Source organism: Boleophthalmus pectinirostris, unplaced genomic scaffold (assembly GCF_026225935.1).
Source record: "Boleophthalmus pectinirostris isolate CB_2022bp ecotype Guang Dong unplaced genomic scaffold, ASM2622593v1 HiC_scaffold_6, whole genome shotgun sequence".
Lineage (NCBI taxonomy): Eukaryota > Metazoa > Chordata > Actinopteri > Gobiiformes > Gobiidae > Boleophthalmus > Boleophthalmus pectinirostris.
In genome coordinates this window covers 24695454-24722366 of record NW_026571447.1, presented here as the reverse complement: position 1 = coordinate 24722366, position 26913 = coordinate 24695454, and the positions used below count along the sequence as shown (strand labels likewise).

The 26913-nt window shown below is 39.5% G+C and overlaps 1 protein-coding gene across 5 annotated transcripts; it reads left to right on the top strand.

Annotated features, from left to right (window-relative positions):
- Positions 1-453: 453 nt before the first annotated feature.
- si:dkeyp-84f3.5 (uncharacterized protein LOC334144 homolog) lies at positions 454-26913 on the top strand. 5 transcript variants are annotated; one of them, XM_055163497.1, is made up of 6 exons: positions 454-618; positions 5643-5744; positions 13203-13261; positions 17162-17228; positions 18740-18799; positions 18894-26913. In XM_055163497.1, exon 6 carries the CDS (start codon positions 18906-18908, stop codon positions 26505-26507), a length of 7602 nt encoding a protein of 2533 aa, XP_055019472.1. In that variant the 5' UTR covers positions 454-618; positions 5643-5744; positions 13203-13261; positions 17162-17228; positions 18740-18799; positions 18894-18905; the 3' UTR covers positions 26508-26913. The 5 variants fall into 5 exon arrangements, with proteins under 5 accessions (XP_055019472.1, XP_055019471.1, XP_055019474.1 ...); XM_055163496.1 differs by having other exon boundaries at positions 5643-7312; XM_055163499.1 differs by having other exon boundaries at positions 5643-7312; positions 18894-25028.

Genomic DNA, 26913 nt, shown 5'->3' with positions numbered 1-26913 from the left:
AATGGATTTCGATAGGAGGAATACATTTTGTATACTAAACGTTAGCTACATTAAATATGAACAGCATGTTAAACAGCATACCCCTAAAATCCTGGTCTAAATTTATGAATTGTACAGTGCTGTTGTATGTGATATTTTAAATGGAAATGTTAGTAGCTGTCAATTTGGTAACAGATAATGGGGATGTCAGTAAATAAGTAAATGATAATTTTTTAGAGTAGACCTATGCCACCACTGTGCCACCACCCGCCTCAAGTCATGACATTGTAGATTTGATAGAATTTATGCGCATATCTCAAAATGTCTTCCATCAATTTAACACAAAAACTTGAGACCAATGTTGGCATTTTGATTATGCTTTCGAATTGAGGTCGACCTGGTTACTCCTCCTCCTACTCACCAGAGGGCGCCCTACACCGGGTGTACACCGCCTACTCCCTTTCTTCGCCTTGCCAGCCCGGCCAGAGGCCTGAGGACAACAGAGACGAGACGAGACGAGCGCTGTGTTAACGAGCGATAAACAATACTGCTGTGACATTAAGGACGATCCATGCAACCCATTTGTGAAATTATAGTGAATACTGTACATACATCAAGTTAGACGCACTAAAATTGACGGTAAGTGTACGGTGCTAGTGATCACATGTTCTCAACCTTTTGCTATACGTAAAGACTTTAAGATTCACTCACTCTGACATGTAGCGTTTGACAATGTATGCAATTAAGATTAGATTTCACAAAGAATTTGTATTTATTACGGCCTCAGTAAGTACTTGCTTCAGGGATGGTTTAAGTATGACCTACGTACAGTCTATTTTGATAAAATGATGGCAGAGGTACACTTTTTCATCCACATATTTTATATATTATCACGGAAGCTGCAACACACAAGAACAGGAAGAGGCTCAATATAACCCCGTGATCATTAAATTTTAGTAGTATTCCAGTTTGGTTTGGCTATTTACATTTAAAATGTATCTGCATACACCTGGAAAAGATATATTTTAATGTTTATAGTTTGAATGCTTGTATTGTTTTGCAGGTTTTTGTTGTAAATCATATTGCTTTGTATGTGAATTATCTTTTTGGATATTTATTATGGAAATATCATGAGATCAACAAGAAAACTGGGTCTAGACCCCAGATGGGAGAATGACATGATCATAGTGTGAGATCTGAAAGCCAGTTCAATATTTTTTGTCACTCATTTCAGAAAGTCAAACCCATATATTTGTAACCCATGACACACAGTGAAGCATTCAAACTTTTATTTCTTGAAATTGTGATGATTATGGCTTATAGATTAATGAAAATTCTAAATTCAGTGTCTCAAAGGATATTTTAAACAAATGCCAGGCTTCTGAAAAGTGTATTAATTTGTATGCACTCAGTACTTGGCTGGGCCTCCAGTAGTACTGCTCAGGTGTAATGGAAATCAAGGTTACTTTGATAGCAGCCATCAGATCATGTGCATTGTTGGCTCTGGTGTTTCTCATCTTCCTCTTTACAATACCCCAGAGATTCTTTATGGGGTTCAGGTGAAGCAAGTTTGCAGGTCAATCAAGCACAGTAACAACATGGTCAATGAAGCAGCTTTTGGTGCCTTTGGCTGTGTGAACAGGTGCCAAGTCCCGCTGAAAAATGAAATCAGCATCTCCATAAAGCTTATCAGCAGAAGGATGCATTAAGTGCTCTAAAATGTCCTGGTAGATGGCTGCATTGACTGTGGACTTTAGAAAACACAGTGTAACAGCACCAGCAGATGACCTGGCAGCCCAAATCGTCACTGACTGTAGAAACTTCACACTGGACTTCAAGTCATGTTGATTCTGTGCTACTCCACTGTTCTTTCAGACTGTGGGACCTTGATTTCCAAAAGAGATGCAAAATGTACTTTCATCTGAAAAGAAACTTTGGACCACAGAGCAACAGTCCACTTCTTTTTTGCCTTCTGACATAATCTCACGACCCATATAGGCTTCATCTTTGTGTAATGGCTCTTATTGTGCTGATGACTCCAGCCACAGTCCACTCCTTATGAAGCACCTGCACTTTCTTGAATGCATTTTGCTTGACAACCTTTTGCTGGTGCACCTTTTCCTACCAGACTTTTTTCTTCCACTCAAGTTTTTATGAACATGCTTGGATACAACACTCTGTGAACAACCAGCTTCTTTTGCAGTGACCTTTTGTGGCTTTCTCCTTGTGCAGTGTCAGTGACTGTCTTCTGGACGTCTGTCCAAACAACAGGCTTCCCCATGATTTTGTAGCCTCCAGACTCAGACTGAGGCCCCGTTTCCACATACACAGGTATTTTTTTTTAAATGGAGACTTTCTTTGTACCCATCTTTTACACGCAAATGGCAAATTCGCCTCTGAAAATGAATATTTCTAAAAAACTCCAGTTAGAGTGGAGATTCTGGAAAACTACAGTTTGGCGTTTGCTTGAAAAGTGAGATAAACTGAGTTTTAGGCAGCTGATGTGCCAAAAGTGTGACAAATGTTTAACTTTCACTATGATGATGATCACAGAAGCATTCAGAGCAGCACTCACATTTCTTCTGATGCAAACACTTTTCATGTGTTTGCATTTGCACACACAGCTGATGTATCATATTGATGACCAGAGACGAATGAGGCTCAGAGGTCAGTGATTTTGCCACTTCTTTAACTTATTTGTGGAGTGGCGAGCCCACTCAGTAATGCATGTTTTTCAAAGTATTTTTGAGTGTAATGAAATAAATGCTACAAATTTGAATCTAATCCAGGAGCTGCCCATAGGCTTGGCGTAGTTATGATGGCGCTCGATGGTGTATTTATGCAGGTTCATGTAAACAAAAACGTTTCTGAAAACAATGCTTTGTGCACAATGTTATTTTGGAAAACTAAGGGATGGAAATATTTGTTTCTCAATATACCTGGGTATGTGTAAACGTAGCCTGAGAGACTGTTTAAAGGCTCAGGAAACCTGGAGGTGTTTTCAGTCGATTAGCTGATTAGGGTGTGACGCCATGACTTGCATATTGAACTTTTTCACAATATTCAAATTTTCTGAGACACTTAATTTTGGGTTTTCATTATCTGTAAGCCATATTAAAAAAACAAAAAAAACAAAAAAAACCCAAGAGGCTTGAAAACTTCACTCTGTGTCATGAGTCTATACCATATCTGTCTTTGACTTTTTGAAATAAGAATTTTTGCTGTCCTCTCAAACAGATTAACAGATATCTCTTTCCACACAAATATCCATATCCATTATATCATATATAGACATAAGCCCTATTTCTTATTATTCCGTTCACTGTACACTGTCTGAAGTGAACCCTGCTGCCCCACTTGAGGGGTCCAAAGCAGACCCTGATAGGCATTAGTTCCTTACAGGGTCTAGGGCCTGTACGGTACAGCTCCAGGCATGGTTAAAACATCTAAACCGATGATCGGATAAGAGAGAGTGCAAAGTCCTGCGAAAATAAGACTGCAAAGAGCACATATAAACATGAAAAAATAATAATTTCTCACCGGACTCTGACTTAACCTTGTGGTAAACTGTCGTATTGCCAGTAATGGCACCTTATATACGTGGAGCTGATATGCTTCGCAAAGCAAAGCTAGCACAAACACTATGCAGCAGCTGTTTTCCTCGCATATAAGATAAGAAATGTGATATTTCAAGTGCATAGTGATCTAACATAAGCTAAACCTAATGCATGAAGACTAAAGTGTGGTGCTCTCAGCTAAAGGCAGACTATTTGTTTGGCAACACAGCAGATGCGCGTGCAGCCTGAGTGCAGAAAGCGCCATAGCCTGTGTGGTTAACATGAACTTGCAACGCTAGCTAGCGCTGCTGTCAGTGCACTGAAACAGTTTATCACTCTGTGATAAAATAAGTTATGATGCTGAATGAACATTAGTGAGAGGGATATGTCTTAGTGACCTGTATGTCTTAAATTCAGGCGAGTGCATAAATGATGAGAAGAAATGTCTCAAAACTTCAGTAACCAGACATCTACTCATACCTGATTGACACAATGAGCCCCTCCCCTGGGAGAGACTGAAATCAGCTGAAATCCTACAAGACCCTGACATGATAATAGACAGGACAGCAGCTCTTTCTGCAGGAGACACGTGCAGTAAGTGACGTGGTCTGATAATCCCTTTATAGTTCCTCCAGGGTTTTTCCATGGATCTATTAAAATAACTGGATAGGGTATTCCTAGTTTAGAGCTATGTTGAGTTGGTGTAGTGGCCACTCACTGGAACGTTTGCAAAAAAAAAAAAAAAAAAAAATCGGTCCTGCCCAGAAAGGATTTTTCTCAAAGAGCGCAATGTAATCATAAACTGCCCATGTTCGTCTGACAGGGCACCTATGGCTTTCAAAAATGTCAGATTTTGTGGCGATTTTTTTTTAACCTATTTTTAGATTATAAACTCTTTCTCATCTTAAAATCCTTCAGTTGTCTTAAAAGCAGCTTTTAATCGTTAGCTCTGGCTACGCTCTAGCTCCTCTTGCTCTGGTTGGTCAAAGCAATCACGTGATATGCAAGACCGTGTACATTCACGTTTGCCCACGTGAGAAAAGAGCACTACTGTAGTGCACGTGTTCAATGGGCAGATAAAAATTCACTTAATATATACAAAGCTTGGTTCACAAAATTGCTGCGGACTATCTTACTGCAGTGAAGTGCTAACCAATGAGAACGAAAAGTACCTTAAAAACTGGCACATTTGCAACACTCACTGTTCAGATCACTAGTCTGCACAAATGAGTGTTCTTTTACTCCTGACTCAAAACAATCATCCATGAAAAGAATATAATCCAGCATGTTCACAGAAGCTGCGTGTGTACTGTCTATGGGACAAACTCGCTTCTCTGCACTCGCACTTAGATAAAAACAAGCAGTAGTTTTGTTGCTGGCCTAAACAATGCTGAAGTTAACTTTTATTCATTATCAAGGATCAGGCTACAAGAGCATTTAAAGCTAGAGCCTCAGTGTTGTACACTAGTGTAAACAAGAGCATGTGTGTCACGTGATTGACTCGGGGGACGCTTGAGCGGTGAGTGTTTGCAAATGTGTTTGTTTTGAAGGTACTTTTTGTTCTTTCTCATTGGTTAGAAAGAAAGTATTCTGTAGCAATTTGGTCAACCTGTGTTGTTTTTATAGTGCGTTATAAATAAAGTTGCAGTTGCAGAATAGGGGTTGCACTTCTCTGGTTTCTCAGGCTGCTGATTTTCTGCCCAACAAACCTTTGGATGCTGCAGTTCCTTCCCTTGGCTGTAAACGGCACTAAAACGTACTCTGGCTGTCTGTCATCATGGTTCACTGAAATCTCTCTGTAAGGACCCAAACTTGGTTTCACATAAAATACCTTAGGTTTTCTGGAGCCCCAAAATCTTTTGGTTTTACTTCCACTTAAAACTGTATAGTGGAATAATCTGTGACACGTTTGCTAGACTGCAAGAAGGATCTAGGTTTGATTCCTGGTAGTTCACAAAAAAAATAGATTTTTCGATGGGACCGGAAAGCTAAATCTTAAGAAAATAGGTCCAAGCCATCTCTCTTCTGTTGCTAACATAGTTGCTCACACAGAGCTGTTTATTGCTGTAAGCACTTCAACATAATTTTTTTGATTTGTTGTTCTAGGTGCCTTGGTGGCGTCAAACTTGGAAAGCAGTCAAAGCCACTACAAAGGAAGTGATGCCTTCTGTGCTCGGACAAAATCATTTCACAATGGAAAAGCAGAAGGTATTGGCAGAATGTTGCACCTTCATCTGCACAATATGTGGCGATGGATTTAGTCAGTATCAAAATGTGTTAAGTCATATGTCCATCCATGGACCTTTGGAATCTTTTACCTTTGATGGCTCATCTAACGGATTTGAAGTGCCCAGAGAGTATGTCCTTCAAGAGAATGGTACACTGACAGCGTTAACTGGCTTGACACATCCTGAATACTCAACCAAACGACCATCCTCTCCTGGAATATTGCCATCTCATTTCTCATGCCCTGTCAACACCATGTCTCCTTCACAGAAGTCTTTCTCCAGAGATGTTTTGGCATCAAAATCTTTGGACTCGAACCTGGACCATTCTCATGGAGGGCTTTACCGTTGCGAAGTTTGTGGCAGAACTTTCAATAGCTTGCAATTCTTGCATCGTCATCAGCAGTATAGAAATCTAGATGGTGGTTTTAGGTGTACTTTATGTTGTAGGTTCTTTAAAGGTAGACTGGAACTTAAGAAACACATGCAAAACCATACCTATGAAAGGTTTCACTATTGTGCATACTGTGGCAAGCGCTTTGTAAAAATAGATGCGCTGAAAGCTCATATAAACCATAGTCATTCGTCTACCAAACTTTTTGATGAGTTTGAGAATAGTCAAGATTTGAAGTTGGAGAGATCTTACAGCTGTAAAAAATGTAAGCTATCTTTTTTCTGGTTAACAGACTTCCAGATACATTCATTTTACCTATGCAAAGGGAGAGAGGTGTCTGTAACATCTGAAACTGAAGATGCCACTAGAGTTAATCTGAAAACTTGTAATGGCACATCTACTCATGCTAGGAATGGAGCAAAGAAATTGATGAATGCAAGCAGTGAAACTGACTCGACATACAGATGTGGTTTGTGTGGGGAGCGGTTCCCTGAGTTAACTGCCCTGAAAGAACACCATACAACACATGAGTCGCAACAAAAAATGGAAAATCCAACTCTGAAATCAAAGTCATTTAATGGACTACTAAGAAAAGCAAATTGCAGAACAAGAAAAAAACATTTTAGTTTCACAATGCATCCATGCAAGCTGTGCAGTTGTGTTTTTCATCATTCTAATAGCTTAACCCAACATATGAAATACCATAAGGGCATAAGTCATACATCCAAAATCGATGGCCAAGCTCTTGGACCTGACAATAAAAATAAGGCTACAGAAATTCAAAGGGCAGCTTGTGAAAACTATAAATGTCACAAATGTGAGAAGAAGTTCGGTCTTCTGTGTGTCTTTAAGACACATTTACGCTATCATAGAAAAGAAGGCAAGGCAGGCGCAGCATCTACAAATTCCTCCTCTAAAGATGAAAAGCCATGCCAAGACATGACAGAGAGCGATACTCATGAAGCTGCTCCAAGTGAAGAGCATGTCCTTGAAGAGGGCCATACAGAAGATACAGAGCAAAATGGTGTTCTCAGTGCTGCAAATGTTAAGGAAAATGCACCTGAGTCCAATTATACATGCACTGAATGCTCCCAGACGTTTGAATGCATGGAAACATTTGTTCAGCATCAGCTTTCTCATGGCTCAGAAAACTAAAGGTAAATTTCATGTATTGTATGTACCGGTAATATCCACAATAAATATGAGATTACTGATAAGAGTGTTGAATAATTGCTTTTGTGTGTAATTTTAGATTTTGCTTGTAAATTTGCTTACACTTTAAGGAATGCTTTGGTCTTTTCGAAAGATGAGTATGATGGTGCTGTCACCATCTATGCCACCAATCATTAAAGGACCTTTAGACATATTCAGGTTTTTGTGTTAATGTATTGGTTTCTTTTTGAACCTATTAAATCTGAATATTAAATATAAGCTATTGTATGTTTTGTTTTCAGCTGAAAAAGAAAAATTGCAATGATAACATTTTTAAAATAGGTGTTGAGTAACTATTATATTCAGTAACTATTGATCCAATATTTGAAACACATAGCACTGAGTGGCCTTGTTATTGTGCATTTTTCCTTTTAATGATACACTATGTAACTTTTTAGGTGGAATTCTACAACATTTTATTGCTTTGCCTGGAATGTTCCACAGCATGGCATTAAACTTATTTATCTTGAATTTATTCAATTACAGTTGTTTTGTTGCCCAGAAATGCATTGAAAAACATGCAAGCTGTCTTACTGTGATCAGTCCCCTCACCACAGATCTGACTTGTAACTTGGCCTATAACTAAATGGTGCCACCTAATTTTCTCCATGGAGGTAGATAAGTGTCATGCTGTAAAACATGTTAGGCAAAGCAATGACATCTCAGTGAAGATAATCAGCTAGGCATGGTGATTTGTAAATTGTTTGCATCGGATTCCTTTCTTCACTAATCTACAAGTTGTGCAAGAGTAATTGACATGCTCAGTTTTGACCTAATACTATATGAGCCACATTCCAGGTGAGGCACAGGTCACCTTGAACAAGCCCTTTTGTAACTGGAGTTGGCCCCTTGTTTTATCCAGGACAACTATCTGCCAACTAGGTTAACAGATGTAGAATAGCCCAGATAGATGATGTGTTATGAAAGCAAGGCAACATGAGAATGCATACATTTGGGGCATGTTCTTCTAACCTTTATATAACCAGGAAAGTCCCATTGGGATTTGGAAAGACTAGAGGGTTGAGACCAACAAGCCTATGATACCCATGTGGCCATACTGGCTTGTCAATGCCTGATCTCATCAGATCTCGGAAGCTAAGCAAGGCTGGGCCTAGTTAGTACTTGGATGGGAGGTCAGTGGGAAAATCAGGTGCCGGTCCCAGAAACTGCCGTTGTTTCCTTAGGCAAGGTACTTCACCCACATTGCCTTGTATGAAAATGATGTGTGTGCATGCTTGAGTGATGGTGGTGGTTGGAGGGGCCGATGGAGCAGATTCCATCAGTCTTCCCTGCTGTGGCTACAATAGTTGCTTACCACCACCGGGTATGGAGTGAATGGAATAATGATCTGTGAAAAGCATCTTTGTGACATATGTCTGTGAAAAGCGCTATATAAATAAAAACTTACTTACATGAGCAGAAGGGAATGATTGTGGGACCTGTCGTACAAGGAAAGAGTGGTTCTTTTTAAAGAAAGGACAGAAGTGACCTGCGGAAGAAAAAGCCACTTCTTGGTACATGGTGTTGGCATTCCTTTGCTTCACTGAATCTGGATATTACTTTGTTTTGCATAGTTAATTAACTTAACTGTAGCAGGTTAATAAGACGAAGCTTCTATTTCTGCGTGAGAGGGAGGGTGCAGTACAGTACAGCTGTGCAGTACGAGTCACAGGTTTTTTGATCTTGCATGGGTTTGTTTGCTGAAACCTGGCATCACTGGCTATGAGTCAAGTTATATACACCTGCTCTCACTGAAAGCGTCCCAGCAAAGTAAGAACTTTTCACTGAACACTTTAAACTGATTTGTCAGTGGAACAGGGTGAGCAGAGCAAGGCGAAAAATCTCAATTTTGCCTACAAGAGAAACAAAAACAACTGTTCCTATTTCTGCTGTTAAAAATGCCTGTGCCTGTTATTGGACATTGCTGTTTTGTTTTGGTTTGTTTGGGCTCTTTGCCTTTGACCTCCACCCAAACCAAAATACTGCCCTCCCATTGGTCCAGTTGGTTCAATGTATCTGTTCAAGGAGGTTTCTTTTGAGATTGTGAACTCACAGATGTTGAGAGATTTTATTTATCCATGCAAATGATATACAGAGTGAAAAGATCAAAACCAAAAAGAGTGCCTAAATAATGAATAATACCGGATCTTTACTTTAAAAAATTGGTTGACTTGAGACCATTATGTCTGGTCTTTCATTTAACTCAAGGATGTCATAAGTAGGGCTAGAAGGCCACATTGGGCCCTTCAAGGGTTTATGACCCACAAAACATTTCAGAGATTTGTAAGGTGTATCTTTAATTTTACTTTGAAAACTTGACTCTTATGGTCATGAGCTATGGGCAATAATTGAAAAGACAAGATTGCAGATACAAGTGATCAAAATTAGTTTCTTCTGCTGGATGCTCCCTTAGAGATAAGGTGAGGAGCCCTGTCACGCAGTAGGAATATGGAGTAGAGCCGCTACTCCATATCGAGAGAAGCTAGATGAGATGACTTGGGCATCTGTTCTTGATGCCTTTTGAACAACTTCCCGGGGAAGTACTGTGGACATATCACACCAGATGGAAGCCCGAGGAAGTCTCTGGACATGCTGGAGGGGTGTTCTATTTGTCTCAGCCTGGGAACACCTAGGGATCCCTCTGAAAGTGTTGGAGGAAGTGTGTGTGGAAAGAAGTTTGGGCATCCCTGCTTAGGGAAAAATGGAAGAAAATGGATGGATATACTGTCAGTAGTTGGAGGAGAGCCCAAACTATTTTCTTCCCCAAAAGGTGCATTAATTAAATGCTATTTAGTCTTGGCTACTTTCAATTTAGTCTACATATCTTTGCATCTAAATTGTTTATATGCAAGAAATTACATTTTTGGTCTACTTTACCTATTTTGTAGCCTGATTCATCAGCTGGGTTCACTTCATGGAAACTTCCTGGTCACTGCTATTTGGTTGTGATGTATGTAATGCCCACTAACGGAGCTAACTGGTATATTAAGCTTTTCCCAAATCCCGTAGGAAGCAGGGCTATTTTCCCCATGATAAAAATCAACAAACATTTTCTTTGTTCCGGCTTTAAATCCTCGATCTCCGGAATCGTTGCCAACACAGAATGTTTGGCTCTTCGCTGATTGGCTGGTGCCAGGACTTACACTGGGGTTCTGGGGTTCTGGGGTTCTTGTAAACCGTCTAGTGTATTCCGATTCCTGACATAGTCACTGGAGAGAAATTAAATTGAGTGGAGACATTAGGTGGCGCCAGCCTGGCTACCTATTTTGGTCCACAAAGGAAAAAATGTTTGGGGCCCCCAAATTGAACACCAAGTTGTTTTTTGTTGACTTGTTCTATGGTCAGGAGTATTAAAATCAGTCTCATAAGTGGGTGTCAGTAGTGCTGCCACATATTTCAAGCAGTACCTTGGTCAGGAATACCTTGCTGCAGGTTTAGATTGCTGTGATATTTTGTGGCTGTGTGGGAAAGCTATCCATGGCAAGAACATTCAAACATCACTCTGAAAGGCCCCACCCAGCCGAAGAATGAAGAGAAACAACCCTTCCTAGCACTCCTGGGTGCTACGGGTCTAATATAGAGCACGTGTCGTCAGCAGTGACTTCACACCCTCTCCATATTGGTTTCTATGGGGGGGGGGCTTCTTGCCTGGACACCCAAATTTCTGTCTACAGCCCTGGTCAAATTTATTCTCAAAGTGTGACTGACATGTATTTCAAGCAAATGACTTGCAGACTACATGTTACACCAACTACTTTTTACTGCTGTGTGTGTTTGACTGGCACAGCAGTTCACATGGGTTCATGAAATGACACAGACATACTTGTCTATACCTGAAAATTGTTTCAAACTGCTTCAGTGAGAATCCATTCTGCAGACCCGCACCACACCTGGACCTGCAGTGCTTACAGGTCAGTGTAACACGCAGGTCCCAAATTGCACCAGACTCTGTATAAACCTATGTCAGGCAGTTCAGGCAGTGCATTGACACTGGGGCCCCAAGCCATGAGCAGCCCAAAAGGGACTCGATCCGCCCCTGGAGTTTTTATGCTGTCTGTGTTGTTACCATAGACTGTATAAAGAAGTGGCCTAAGGGAGTGTGACATCACTCATAGTGTTCAGCTCCAGTCAAATGAAGGTCATGAGGCTAGCAGTTAATAGGAGTGAATTTGGAGCTGAGTTCCATATTAGGAATAAGACTTTTTTCTTTTTTTTTTTTTTTACAGCCAAAATAGCAAAATACTCATTTCCTATCTGGAATGTGGCAGCTAGCGGGTGCTTTTTATATATACAGTCTATACATGCTACACTGTTATTATGAATTGAAAGAAATTATGAAAGCCTTGCTCCCATTGTTTCAACTACACAATATATTTTTAAGTAGATTGTGCTCTGTTTGGTTGGTTAAACTGTAGGGAAGCTTGTGTGCAAGTGCATTGTTTGTGAATGTCTGGATGTGTTCCAGATAGGGCCCAGAACTAAGCTGGAAATGGGGCTCATGCACTACGTTTATGCCACTGATGCTTGGTCGAAGATCAGACTGCTGTTTTGGGGTCACCCGTTGCTTCTGACAGGTTTTGCCTGATGCAAGAATTGATCAAATGCACATTTAAAATTGTATCCATCCAAAGTGCCATGTCATATAAAGGAAGTAGGCTTTCATCCTTTGATGGAATCACATTATGGGACATCCATTTGGTGCAAAAATCTGTCACTTTGTAAAGGCCTGCACTTGAGGAATAGTTTGAAATAATTAAATGCTTAAGGGTCTGTAAGAAAACTGCAATGAGAAGAACTGGAGAATAACTCTAATGTTGTGATTTCACATTCTCAGCAGGTTTTCAGGTTTTCTCAGCAGCAACTTTTCTTTAATATTTGGGAAGGCCTTCCACAACCCAGATGAGTGCCAAAACTGGATAAATAATGTTAGATCCAGAATCACCCTGAAGCCGGATTTCTTCCATCTAACTGGGGAGATGGGCAGTGGATGCAATTAATCCTCCAAAATAAAAAATTGGTAAACAAAATAAATCAGATAGGCTGACTTCATTGTAAGAGAATCATCTAGTCTTCATCTTGATTTTGTGGTGTAATGGTTCAATAGTAACATCACTGGCATTGTTAATGCAGAGTAAATTTGACAAAACAGAGGGAACATGTTCCACCTTCCTGTCAAGGGAGATGGCTTTGGATTTGGATCCCTGAATGGGCTTTGCGCCACTGATGTAGACCTACCGACGCCATTTTGAACAGATTCTTGCGCACAAAATGGTTCTGTGCAGCCTTTAACCCTTTAAAGACCACCCAGCATAAGGTAGTCCATCAGGAAAGTAAGTGAATCTGATGTTTGCCATTGAGTAAATTGCTTCACACTTAAATAGGCACACACATTCAGTAATAAGGAACTACAACGTCGAAGTAGACATTTATTAGGATTATAGTGTTTGCTTCAGGACAAGGCAGGGAGGAGACTCAGTCGCTTACAGGCGGGCAGCTCTAGGGAGGCAGACCATGAGGCAGACGGGCAGCTGCAGCAGCCACCGGAAGGACTCGCCTGCCTCCTGGGCGCTCCCGCGACCGTAAAGGGGCGGGCACCGGGGCGTCCCTCTCTGTTATTGGTTCTAATAATGCGGGTGTAAAACGTACCAAGATTCACCTACTGAGCAAGATACGTACATTTCCATCATGGAGGTTGATTGGCGTCTCCTGTTGAGAACGCTGGTATTGCCTTAGACTACTCGATTTTGCCAACACTCAGTACGGGCGAAAACGACAAATACAACGTGGGATATTGGTGATATAAAACCCACGCAGTGTTTTCCACGCTTTTTGCAGACGAGTCGATACGGAGTGAACGCATGAGCAGACCAAGAGCCGAGGGGAGCACGCCTTGGGTGAGTGCTACTGAGCCTACATATTTGCTGTGTTCAAAGCCGCAGCGAAGCTAACTGCTAACTACCATCTGGCTAGTGAAAGAGCTAGCTAGCTTAGCCGCTCTGTACACTGTGTACGTCCATGGATGTAACCATGGTGTGCGGCTCGGTAACGTGCACTGACAATGCACATGCTCAAATAAATCCCCCTTTTACATAGTTTTCCTTTTCTTCAGTGTATGGTTAAAATACTGAGCAAAGCGTGACTCAGGCAGGGGGTGTTAAAAAGGATTTCACTAGTGTCCTCTGTATAATAATAGTGACTGTACATACAGTCATGTTGATTGAAAAACAAACAAAACAGTGTAGCATTATGTACATATTTAGAGATTTCCATAGTCAAATGTACTGAAATTGGGATAGTTGCTTAGTTAGTGAACACATTAATAGTTTAATAAAAACATAACCACGTGTAACAAATGTCCAACATGTCTAAATCATTCCCTTGTGGATCAGTAAAGTTTGTCCAAGTCTAAACTCATGGTAATATAGTTTTGCGTGTTGTAACTGTTTGATAACTAGTGCAATTAATGACTTAAGTGCAATAAGCTATCAGCACAATATTAACTACTGTATGCTAAGACTAGTGTAGTGTGTACATTTAGTTCAGGTTTTATGCTCTAAATACTCGTAATGCAAACGTTTCTTCTTATTTTTAATTAGCGTTAGTTGTGTTCACAATCAGTGTTAAATATAAGCTTGTCAACGTTACACACAAAGGTGATGGGTTTTTAGGAAAAGTTGGTCCTGAATATATTATCTACTTTGCCTAAGCATTGTATTGCTGGGTTTCAGATGACACAACTTTCTATAGGCTTATAATATTTAATACAGATAGGGGTCAGCTAAAGTGAATATAGTTGGAGTGCATATTTTTGTTGTAATACAGTGAGTTCATGGGTCTAGTCACTAATAGAAATGATCTGGTTCAGGATTTATGAATTTATCTTTTGGATATTTCATGGTAAAGTATAATGTAATCAATAGGAAAAACTGTCTCTTGCCCCCTGTATCACAGATGTTGAACCTGGTATTTTCAGTTACTGACTAAACCCTAGAATTCACTTTATTTCAACATAATTTTATTTTCATTTTAACATTATTCATTTTCTGTATTCATTAATATTGCCCTGTTGACTGTTGTGATGTCATCTGAAGCTCAGCAATAGCGGTTTATAGAATATGGTGTCCTCTAGGCAAAGTATGACAGAAGTAGGTTTATTAAACGAAAAAGCTACTTTTGCAAGCCAAGAGTGCATTATAACTCTCTTCATTGAGCCTATACTATGATTGAACTGTGACATAGTACCAAGTAGGGAAAATTTTATTTTTAAAAACACCAGGATTTAATTATTCATGATTACTGACCTGTGACCAAACCAGTGAAACCTCAAATTTTCTTTCATTCTATTCATCAACAGTGTATGATTATGATCTCAAGTAAATTTGAGATAACAAACAGATTAAAAAAAAAAACTTAACATGAATTGTTCTCTTTTTTTGGTGCACAGATCAAATGAAAATGACAAAAAATATTTTTTATAATTTACAATTGAATTGTGACCTGAATTATAACGATTATCAGTTAAGCTAATAATCTTCACATCCCTAGCAGCAAATGGCAAGCAGATGTGATAGATTTGAGGATATGGAATGATATCCCATAAGGAATAATTTGAATTGTCAACTGCAAGCCACTTTCAATTTATCATACTATAGCAATTTTTTTATTTACAGTATATCTGCTAATGACTAGAATCATTAAAAAATATGAATAGGCTGGTCCATTCTGGTGATTACAGTAACTTAAAATTAGTCAATACATAAAAAGGTAATATGATTCCACCTGCATCAATGCACATGTTATGTCTGTCTTGGGGCATCCTCCTAGTAGTGAGGCAAGGAATTATGTTCTGGGGTATATGGGGTATATCCTAGAAGGGCTCAAATTATGTTCTAATGGTGTTCATTTGGTTTAAGATCAGGGGGGCATGGGGTCCCCAGATACTAGTACATAATGCTGGGCATTGTAGTGCATATTTTGGAAAAAGTGCATTTGTTGTGAGTATTGCAATTTTTGTTTTCAAATCTGTATTCAGTTCACAACATATTAAACACATCCAGGAGTTGCCACAATATGTGCAGGTTCTCTGAGGGAGCTGACAATCCAGTCAGAGTGTAAACAAACCAACTCATGCTGTGTATGTCACATGCTTTGGATGAACCTTGTGTGTAAAACACTGATATAATCACATTTCTTATATATTACAGTTAAAGGTTGTATAGAGGATTTTCCAAGGAACGAGAAATCCAGCGACTGTTTGTCCTTTTTCAAATGTTGCGCATGCGTTAACCCCCTCCCCCCTACAGCTCCCTACATAGAAACGCCTCCTCCCGCCTCCTCCTTACGCCAGAAACGGGTTTGTTTACAGCCGGTGCGCTGCACATGACTTGTAGACAACTAACTACAGTGTTGGTTAGGCAAGGCGGAGAAGTGAGGAGCGGGGGGAGCGGGTGCGCGGACATTTCGTCGGCGGACGAGAAGTGAGGAGCAGGGAGAAGAGCGGAGCAGGGAGAAGAGCGGAGCAGGGAGAAGAGCGGAGCAGGGAGAAGAGCGGAGCAGGGAGCAGTGAGAGGAGAGGGGAGCGGTGCGCGGAGATTCCGTGCCCGGAGAAGTGAGGAGCAGGGGGAAGAGCGGATCGGGCAGCGGGGAGAGGAGCAGGAAAGGGGTGCAGAGAAGGTTGCGCGGAGATTCAGTGTGAATGAACTAGCTACAACACGCAGCAGCAAGCGGACTCTTTCTTTGCCTTGAAAATTACGTTTTCAGACATAGGATATCGCTTTCGTGTCCTGAAAAACGTTTGACTAGCTCTTGGAAATAAAGTACGTTTTCATAATAAGCAGAAGTGACCTGTCCAGGAGTACTTTGTGACCAATGCGTCAGTCTTTAGACCCTGCGTCTGCTTCAGTTGCGCCATCGCTGGAATGAATCTTCAAGAATCGCCTTAGTTTGGCTTCGCTGCTTTTCCCCTTCTTTCAGCAATCTCAAAAACGGACTTTCTTTTGCGGCTAACTGCTCCTGGATTCTTGTCTGCCATTGCAACAAACTTTGTGCTAACTGCGAGGAAGATATAGGTCAAAAAAAGCCGCTAAGAACTGTTGCGTTGGTGGAGTAAACAGCGTCTGTGCGGCTTGCGTCTGTGGACTGCGTGACAGGCGTACGTAAACTACGTACCGGCGGCGCGCAGGCAAGTCAGTTACGCTAGAAACGTAGGGAGATTGATTGACAGCCTGTCAGCTAACAGATAACGAGGCAATATCATTATCTATTGGCAAATGTTTAGCTGGCCCCACCACGTCCAGAGTTGATGAATTTTTATTCTATTTTTTTTGGTCATCATAATTACAAGGCTACTGCATCTCTATAATGCTATCATTGACAATTTGAAACAAAAAAAAAATCCTCCATACAACCTTTAATAGGGCTGGTCAGTGATCACAGAAGCCTCGACTTGTCTCGAATTGTCTGATGATTGACACATAATCTGACAGCTCTTATCCTTCTCCTGCTTGCATAAAAAACAACTGTACATCAGTACAATCAGTACAAGTAGCACCTAGTGCATAACTAGTGAAAAATCTGTTTAAAAAAGTTGGTTAACATGGCCAGCCTCAACTAATTTTAACCTTTCTAGTGTTTTACTTAAGACCAAAGCATCTCAACAATTTAAAAAAGTTTACATTTTGTGATATTTACTTTTCTGTTAACAGTAAATGGCAAAAATATACTAACTATTGACTATGGCATTCTAGAGATGCTAGTGCTACCAGAGATTAATTCTTATTATTTTGTGCTTTTAGGCTTTGGATTTGCTTTGTGCTTGAAGCATGACACCATGTAGATGATTCCCAGACTTTTTGTCTCACAGTAAGTACCAACCTGATCATTTACATCTGTTAGTATAAAATCTTTAAAAAAGGCTAACAGAGCAGCAAAATAAATATGCTATGGAGTAAGAAAGCTTTCAGAAATATTTGTGCGCATAGAATAGAAATCCGTGTGTATTTGGGAAACCCATGCATATTTGGCTGTAGTTGCGCATAAAATGAATATTCGTAAACTCTCGAATGAGTCCAGTCGTACATAAAATATATTGTGTGGATTTTATCCATCGGAATATGAATTGAAAAGTTACAAGTCAAGAATTACAGTCACGAAATGAAAATTTACGATTACGCTTTCATCAGTACGAATACGAATTCACAGATGCGACTTTACTGTCAAAAATACGTCATCACTTCACAGACATTATTTATCGAGCAGTAGAAACATCAATGTTGGTCCAGCAACTTGCACCCACGGCTCCATCAATGGCTGACAATACTACCATCCACACATTTCCTATTACTTATTTTTTGTATTTCACAATCACCCCTGTTCTAACAAGATATGTTCCCTGCATCTGTTGATGATAGTATTTACTGTTACTGATATGTATTTGTCCATATGCTAAGACAACTACGCTAAATATTCTCAGAAAATACATGTGCATAAAATAATATGCATCAAACAGGAAAAAAAGTGTAATCAAAGAATAACCACAAAGATCAGGGGAATTTAAGTTTGAGTTTGTAGCAGTGATTGGAAGTTTTAGAATTCCTGGTGGGTTCTGGGAGTGAATTCCAGAGAGCACCGGTAGCTAAGGGTCAGCCACTCAAGGTCTGGTGCTTTGTCCTTGTGATGGGAGTGAAAGGTTTGTGTCTGTTGATCTGAAAGGACAGGTGGCATAGTACTGATTGAACGAGAAGGTATGTGAGATGTTCTGACCAAAAGGGAGGAGAACTTTGGCTTCTGGTGATGAGACATCCTGTTTTTATTGCTGTTGACTTTGAGGAAGTTGTCCATTGAGATTTTAATATCTGACAGGCAGTTTATGATGGTAGAAAGATTGACTGGACCGTGATGGATCTTTTGAGTTGGTTGTTTCCAGCTTTACATCAGCAGACATTTGTACACTATCATACACCCTTGTGCTTGTTTTATTTTGATCAAATGTTTTTGACTTGATCTTTATTAACAGTCATAAAAATGTTTTTTGATACTGAGGAAACTTGTTTTTTTGTTTTGTGTCGTTTTGTTTTGTAGTTCCCAAAACTGAAAAATCTGTTATTTCTGTGTAGACTCATACCAATTTAATTTGCTCAAAGCACATATGGAACAACATGGTGTATAAGGTTAAATTTGTGGAATATGTGGTGTGAGAGTGCTTCACTCTAAATGCCCACTGATTGTTCTAGTGACATTAAAGTCTTGGTCAAATGTGGAGTTTCTGTACTTTTAAGTTAAAATAAAAAATGTTAAAATTTTATTTGTAGAATTTTTTTAAACAATTGCCTATTTAGTGACATAGTGATAATGACAATTTGCTTATGTTACAGGATTTCCAAATGTAGTGCCCAGAAAATTGGAATTCCCTTGCTCCTAAAAGTTGACGAGAGGTGAGGTTTACTTGTTTTTGAAATTATTATTTTGTAATGTACTTGTCCCATTTTTTTTTTTTTTTTTTAAATTTTCTCTCTTTTGGGCTTTTAGAACGGGCAAAGGATGGCTCAAGGTTGGGACCCATACTTGCAAAAGTACTCATCTTTACCTTCAGACCATGGGACTCCTGACTCAGAAGTGAAAAATCCTCATCCTGCTGGTGGATTCGTAGGTCATGGTGGATTCTCTAGTGCGAGCATTCCACATGGAGCCTCTGCATCAAACTGCTGTTTTAGCAATAGTCTTGAAAACGCCAATACCAACTGGTGCTCAGAGATGGGAAATTATCAAAGAAACCCCAGAGAAATGTCATGGCAACCTGATGGAGAACAAAGTGACTACTTGACTAAATGGGAGAACAGTATACCAAATTTTGAAACAAGTATGTCGGAAACAGCTGGACACTGTTTAAATTCGCCACAATTAGGATCTCAACAGGAATCTGTGGTGCCCACCGACACTGAATATTTTAACGACTGCATGAACATTCAAGAGTCTTCAGATGAAGGTGGAGAACCAAGATCATCTTGTGGATTCATGACCAGCACTTCTGTATATAACCCTCAAACTGGAGCTACTGCTAATTATCATTCACACTGGCCTCAGAAACACTCTGGAGATGCTAAGGACTTAACATATCCAAAAACTGTTTGGCCAAATCTAACAGCAGAAAATACAACCAAATGTGTCCAAGACAAGGGTAAGTCATTTGAGCACGCTAAATCAAGTGCATGCACTGATGCAGAGACACAGGGGGTGGGACGTTTTGACCAAACCTGTAAACAAGAGGAATTTTTAAACATTTGTGACAAGGCAAGTGTGTCTGAGAAATACAATGGGCATTGCAGAGAAACTTTGATGAATGCAAAGGAAACAAAAGAAACTGTTGAACATAAGGTATTCAGTGACAATCAACCAACAACTACCCAGGGATCCAACCCAAACACTGAAAGTCTTTCATACTCTTCAGTATTACCAGATAAGTCAGTCACATATTGTTGTCAAACTGAAGTGGATGATCCAATTAAAACTGAAACACAACACAACAAAACTATTGATTTGATGAACAGTGATTTCAGCTTGAGTAGGTCCAGTGAAACAAGCAATGCTTTAGAGTCCAGGTTTCACACCAGTGCAGCTTTGATGCGAGATAATGAAAAGGTCAAAGAAACAGTAGATGATCCATCAATACAGTTGGTGAGTAAAGGATCTGTTCCCACTGGTGATGCTAGGTCTCCTGAGTCCTCCATAGACCCCCATTTGCATTCTTCAACAAAAACTGAAAGTGCAGAGCAAGCAGCATCTTTTGAAGAAGTTGATGAAACTGCTAATTTAAGTAGTAGCAGGCTTTCTGTTTTCAATGTTGGTGAAACCAGTACTCAAGGAAACTCCCTAGTAGAAGAGACCAGTGGAATGGCACACAATGATAAAAAATGTAATGGTGATGCTGATACCTCACAAAAAAGCAGTGAAAGTGGTGGTCTTGGGACCCTTGAAATCAAAACCTCTGTAATTGAGCAAGCATGTACAGCAGAAAAGGATAATGAATCTGACAATATATCAGATGGTGATGATGCTGTAAATTATGGTGTTAATAACAAGCCAATAGTTGTGCTTGATTCAGGACAAACATCTGTGGTGGACAGTCTAAACATCAAGGTAGAAAAAGAAGCTTTGACTGACCCTAATAAGAAACCAGTTAAAGGCAAGCAGAATGCATTTCCAAAGTTTGACATTATGGGTAAAAAAGAAGTCCTGAACACAAATCATCCAAAAGACAAATCATCTTCACACATGAAAACTGAGGCCTTAAATCCAGAAATAAAATCAGTTTGTCAAGCAGAAAGTCACTCCTCTGATCAATTAGAGTGCCCAAGTGATGATGAGAAAAGTGTATCCTGTATGGATTTTGAAATGTTGACAAACCAGAGTACAGAGGAAATTGATCACTCTTCACCGTTTGTCCAAAGTTCAAATGTCCAAGCAAGTCCAAGCAATTCTGATAATGAACAGTCGGTGTATGCTGATGGTGAACCACTGTCTCCCCCATCTTCTGAAGTACATGAATTACCTGAACTAGATTCTTCTGAACCTGCAGAATTATTCATTGAAAAATGCCCCAAAATGAGATCCTCTACAGAAATGTTGAAACGACTTCAGCCTGTTGTTCTCCTTAAAACCACAGATGTAGAGAATTTAACTAGCAACAAGTATTTCTGTGCACAATGTTTGTACAATGCCTCCAATTTGGATGATCTAATTGAACACCACAATCATCATCATTCAATGCATAGTTTTCAGTTGTGCACATCTTGTGGTGTGTATTTGGCACATCAGGATCAAACAAGGAAACATTTGTGTCAATATAGCCCTAGGTCTCCTTCAGATGTGGTAAAGGGGGAAAAAAGAAAAGGCTACCATTGCCAGAAGTGTGGACTTTCTTTTTCAAAATGGAATATATTCATCAGTCATATGCGCTCACACACCGGAAAAACACCATATAAATGTGAAAAATGTGGACTGTATTTTGCGCAGGGTTCTTCTTTACGTAGACACAGAAATATTTCCAAACGGTGTGGAAGGTCCCAACCAATTAACAGAAAACATACTTCAAATTCTCACACTGATACAGTAAAATCAGTGTTTGATTGTTATGTGAAGCTCTATGACATAACAGAAACAAATATTTGTAAGTTTTGTGGTAAAATTTTCAAGAGCAAGCTAAAGGTTTCAAAGCATTATTACAATGTGCATAAAAAGCCAGGTACAGTCAAGCCAGTAGAAAAACCTTTTGAGATAGCTGTAGAACTTGGCTCAGATAAGTATAAGTACAAGTGTCCATTGTGTCCACAGATTTTCAATAATCATGTGAACAGAAATCGGCATCTGAAAAACTGTGTCAGAGTCATTACTTACCGCAGGCAATGCAGAGCCAATGGAAGGTTCAAGTGTCCATTATGCCTTGCAACATTCAGTCTGACTTCTAACAGGTATAGACACATTCACACTTTTTGTCTAAAAAACTTTCTATCATTTCTTGGAAGTGATAAATCAAAGCCCAAGAAATTTGATCGATATTCAAATGAGATGGCAACTGTGCTTAATAAACTGAAGACGGAGGAAGAACAACTAAATGGCAAATCAACTGTAAATGTAAATGCTGTGCGTGAACCACTCTATCGGTGCAATCTCTGTCCAGCTGTTTTTTATCATCCATCTGGAAAATACAGGCACATGAAGAAACACAAGCTCTTTGAACTCACCGGACAAAGGTTTAGATATAGGAATTCACTCACAAAACATCAATTTATCAAAAGGTCATTGACAAAGGAGACACCACAAAGTGTCAATGTTCCTCTTAATCAAGGTGACAGACCTTACTACTGTTTGCAATGTGGGAAAGGGTTCAAATCAAATCTCCATCTAATCCATCATAAAATAACACACCAGAGAAGGATTCAGTGTACTGTCTGCAAAAAGATTCTTCCAACCATTGGAGAACTCATTGAACACAGAAAGTCTCATATAAATAGAGGGTTGCTTCAATGTCCAGATTGTCCCCAGAAGTTTGCTTATCCTGTATATCTTTTAAGACATTTGCGTACACACCTGAAGAGTCAAAATCAACTACTTCAGCAAGAGGTGACTGACTCTCATTCTACCCAGACTCTCAGTGAAGGGCAACATTCTTGTCCATTGTGCAATGAAGTATTTGATGAAGCACAACTACTCAGCAGCCATTATTTGACACACCCCCCCAAACATTGTGCAGATTGTCCATTTTGTAAACGCAAATTCACAAAGAGACGTAATTTACTCCGGCACATGGCTAGGCATGTTGGTGGTAAACGATTTTTCTGCAAATGTGGAAAACGATTTTCCAAAGAACATAGCTTAAAATTACATCATGAAACTTGCTCATCACAGAATCAGTCGTTGGCCTGTCGTTATTGTTCTCGTTCCTTTATTCGTAAAGTGCATCTTTACAAACATTATAGAGGCCACCAGAACAATACTTTGACTAAATGTCCAACATGTGACTTTTTTTTTGGAAATTCAAAATTGTACTTGCATCAGAAGATGTGCAAGGGTGAGACAATGACTGACAGAAGCACAACATCACAAAAAAATAACCAATCAGCTGTCCTCAAGGTGTCTACAGGATCAAACTATAAATGTCCATTCTGTCCTCAAACCTTTAAATATCCCTCTCTTTACCGCAGACATCTTTCTAAACACAAAGATATGGAGGCCCATGCTTGTATTCTTTGTGGAAAGAACTTCCCAAGTCGACTTTTGTGTTCTCAGCATGAAGCTTCCTGTGATGGTTTCTTCAAATGTGAAGAATTGATGGCTGATAAAAAAGCAGAAAATCTTCCCCAAAGAGAATCAACTGACTTCAAATGTAAATTCTGTAACAAGACTTTCACAAAATCACAAAATCTTAGACAGCACATTTTGTCCCACAATGAAGTAAAGCCTTATCGATGCAAAGTGTGCGATAGCTGCTTTTCAAGGTATGACCACCTGAAAGTTCACTTAGGTTGTTGTAGAGGGAAAGTGAAATTGCAATTAAGGCCTCAGATCTGTATCCCCAAAATCAGTTTAGATCACATTGGTACTGGTTGGCAAAAAAATCTTGGGCTTTGTAATGTTGAAAACAGTCAGAAATGTGAATGCAAGATCTGTGGAAGAAATTTTGCAAGTCAATCCAGACTTAATTGGCACAATTCAATGTTCCATAGTGTAAAGCGATTTAAGTGCATGCGTTGTAGTTCATTTTTCTCTACTGAAAAATCTCTTCGAACTCATATCAAGCTTAGAAGATGTAGACTGGCCTCTATTGTCAAAGGCAAGCCTCATAAATCAGAAACACAGGCCATAAATGTTTCTTCTGAAAAACACAGCAAAATTCTTGCAAGAATTCAGCCCATTTCTGCAAAACAAGATATAGGCAATATTTTGAAATGCAATTTTTGTCCTCGTACATTCCGAACAAGTGCACATTTACAAGTACATATGTATCTTCACACTGGTGAGCAGTCATTTGTCTGTGACTGTGGCAAGACATTTTTAAGAAAACACCATCTGCAACGGCATGTGCAAACCTGTGTGAAAAAAACTGATCCAAGTCCATCAAGTGGCTTTTCTTGTGCATATTGTAGTTCCAGATTTTTGCTTTTTTCTCAACTCCAGGAGCACTTTTTAAATGCTCACAAACTAGAAACAAAGAGTGAACCTTTAAAAACTTCACCTCTGCAACATCATTTATCAAATATTCAAAAGTTTGAAGAAAATCCATTGTATGGACCATCTCAGGCGTCAAAACTCACAAGGCCAGTTGATGGTGAAGATTGGCAAACAGCTCCCCAATTAAGGGAAAGTCCCTTTACTTGTAATATTTGTAATAAAGGTTACTGGAATAAAACCCTTCTTCGCAATCACCTTAGAAAATGTAAAAAGCAAGTCTCAAACAGTAACCATTCAGTGGAGGATGATGTCCCTTTAAGAGCAAATATTGAAATGGTACTCACCAGTTCCCCTGCTGAACACTCACCTGAAGAAGAAATGGAAGACTTGGAAGAATCTGAACCACAAAACAAGCCATTAGTAGAGAAAAAAACTGTTGTGTACCAATGCTCAGAATGTGATAAGAGTTTCACTGACGGCCTTATGCTCATTAGCCATTTAGAGGACCATGGAAGAGAAGAACAAGAAAAAAGACTAAATAAATGCTCTAAATGTGGAAAGATGTTCTCTAGTCAAGCAAGGCTTGAAAAACACATGATGGTCCATGAAAGTGGTATGTTTGTTTGTAGAGACTGCTCAGCAGAGTTTCCCTCAAAAACAGAACTTGAACTCCATAAAAAGGGATACCATGACCCCTCACACCCTTATTCTTGTCGATTATGTAAATACAGGTTTAGGACTAGAGTATCTTTATGTGATCATTGTACTAAAGAGCACCCAGATGATATTTTTTCTTGTAATCTCTGTGAAAGGAACTACACTCTCCGAGCATCTCTGGTGAGACATATGAACAGAAATCATGGAGAGGTGAAAGAGCAGAAAGAGCAGAAAGAGCAGAAAGCTGAAGCTGAAAAATCATTAAGCGCTCAAAGCACATCAGAAAGTGAAGATAACGATGACAACAATGATGACAGTGACAGCATTGATTCTGATTCGGCCCCATATTTCCCATGTCATGTGTGCGGCAAGACCTTTACCACATCGGAAAATCTTGAAGACCATCAGCGATGCCATCTTGGTGAAAAACCTTTTGAATGTGCTGAATGTGGACAATGTTTTTTTCAAGCTGCCCAATTACAACAGCATGAACGAAAGCATAATTCGGAGTTTCAGTGTCGAGTGTGCAACAGGGGTTTTGTCTCTCTTTTTGCACTAAGAAAGCATAAGCATACTTCTGGAAAAAAGCGACCTTTCCGATGTACAAAGTGTCAGTTATGTTTTAGAAGTCACGCAGAATTGTTGGACCATAAGCTCAGTCACCAGGGGGAGAACTTTCCTTGTGACATATGCAACCGTGTGTTTTCTTCCAAGAGCAGTAGAGCAGAGCACCGGAAAATTCACTTGTCAAGAGGTACTGAACTGCCAGACCACAGTGCAGTTGAAACTGATAATAAACCTGCCTCTTTGACAAATGAATTTAAATATCGATGTGGTGTCTGCTGTGTGCGTTTCCGAAATCCTGAGGAGCTTTCAGAACATGGTTGCCTGGCAAGTATAGAGCGTCAGTATTCTTGTATGGACTGTGACAAACATTTTTTGCATTCCTCTCACCTGAAAATACACTTGAGCACCCATAAGCAGTCATCTCTGAGTAAATATCCTTGCAATCATTGTAACAACAGCTTTTCTTCTTCTCATGATTTTCTGAACCATCTCAGAAACCACGATGAAACCCTCCGCTATGGTCAACAAGGCTTTGTCTGTCCAGTTTGTCATCAGTGTTTTGGAAGTCCTGCTGAACTGGTATTTCATTTCCCAACACACCCAAGTGAAACTTTTGAATGTAAAATTTGTAACACAACTTTCCTCACTGCAAGCAAGCTGAAAGAACATGTATGTCACACTAAAAACTCAAAATGCAAAAAGTGTGATCAAAACTATATGGGCAGTAGTCATGATTGTTCTCAAAAGCAACTTGAGGGATCATATGGTGATGACGATGAAATCGATGTTACTGGTGAAGATTTGTGCTGTTGCCCTTTCTGCCCGATGCAGTTTTCTTCAAAAAGTCATCTGCTGGAGCATCAAAACAGACAACACCCAAAAGAAAAATCATTTACATGTGAAATTTGTGCTAGAACTTATGCAAAACAAAAGTATTTAGATAAACATATCAAAAAACATCACCAAAAAGAACCTGCTCAGAGCACATCCCAGATTAAGTTTCAATGCGCCCAGTGCCACAGTGAGTTCAACACAGCAAAGGAGCTGTCTCTTCATTTGAAACTACATGCTGCAGAAAAAGAGGTTGGTGAATTCCGTTGTGATATGTGCTACAAGTCTTTTAGTCAGCTAAGTCTTCTCCGACGTCACCAAGAAAGCCATGTTGGCCAAGTAGTGTACGAGTGCACAGAATGTGATAAAGCTTTTGCTTTCCCACACCTGTTGGAGGCACATCAGCAAAGTCATGTTTGAGTCTCTATGCACCGTCATAATTTAGTTTTGATCTATTATACTTTAGTCACATTTTCTTTCAATAGTAGTGGCGTTACCTTTCCTCTCCAATTGTACACATGTATAGTGTAATATTGTGGAAGGTAAATGCAAAGCATGAAACAATGTTTAGACTGTCAAGTTTGTAAAATAGCATTTTATAGTTAATTTTTTTTAAATGTCCATAGTATTTTGTTTATAAACATTTGTTACATGTAATGTGTGCATTTTTAGTAGTCATTCCTGTCTTCAAGCTGTTCAATATTTTTACAATATTTGATGTTCTTGCTATTTGGAGAAATTAAGCAGTAAATTATTTTACTGCCAAATACACATGGTTTGGGAGCTTTTTAAAAAAAAAATAAATAAATGAATAAAACTAATTAAA

What these genes read in the sequence shown, in the direction of transcription:
- si:dkeyp-84f3.5 (XM_055163498.1), top strand. Translation starts at nt 18,906, where the DNA reads ATGGCTCAAGGTTGGGACCCATACTTGCAAAAGTACTCATCTTTACCT.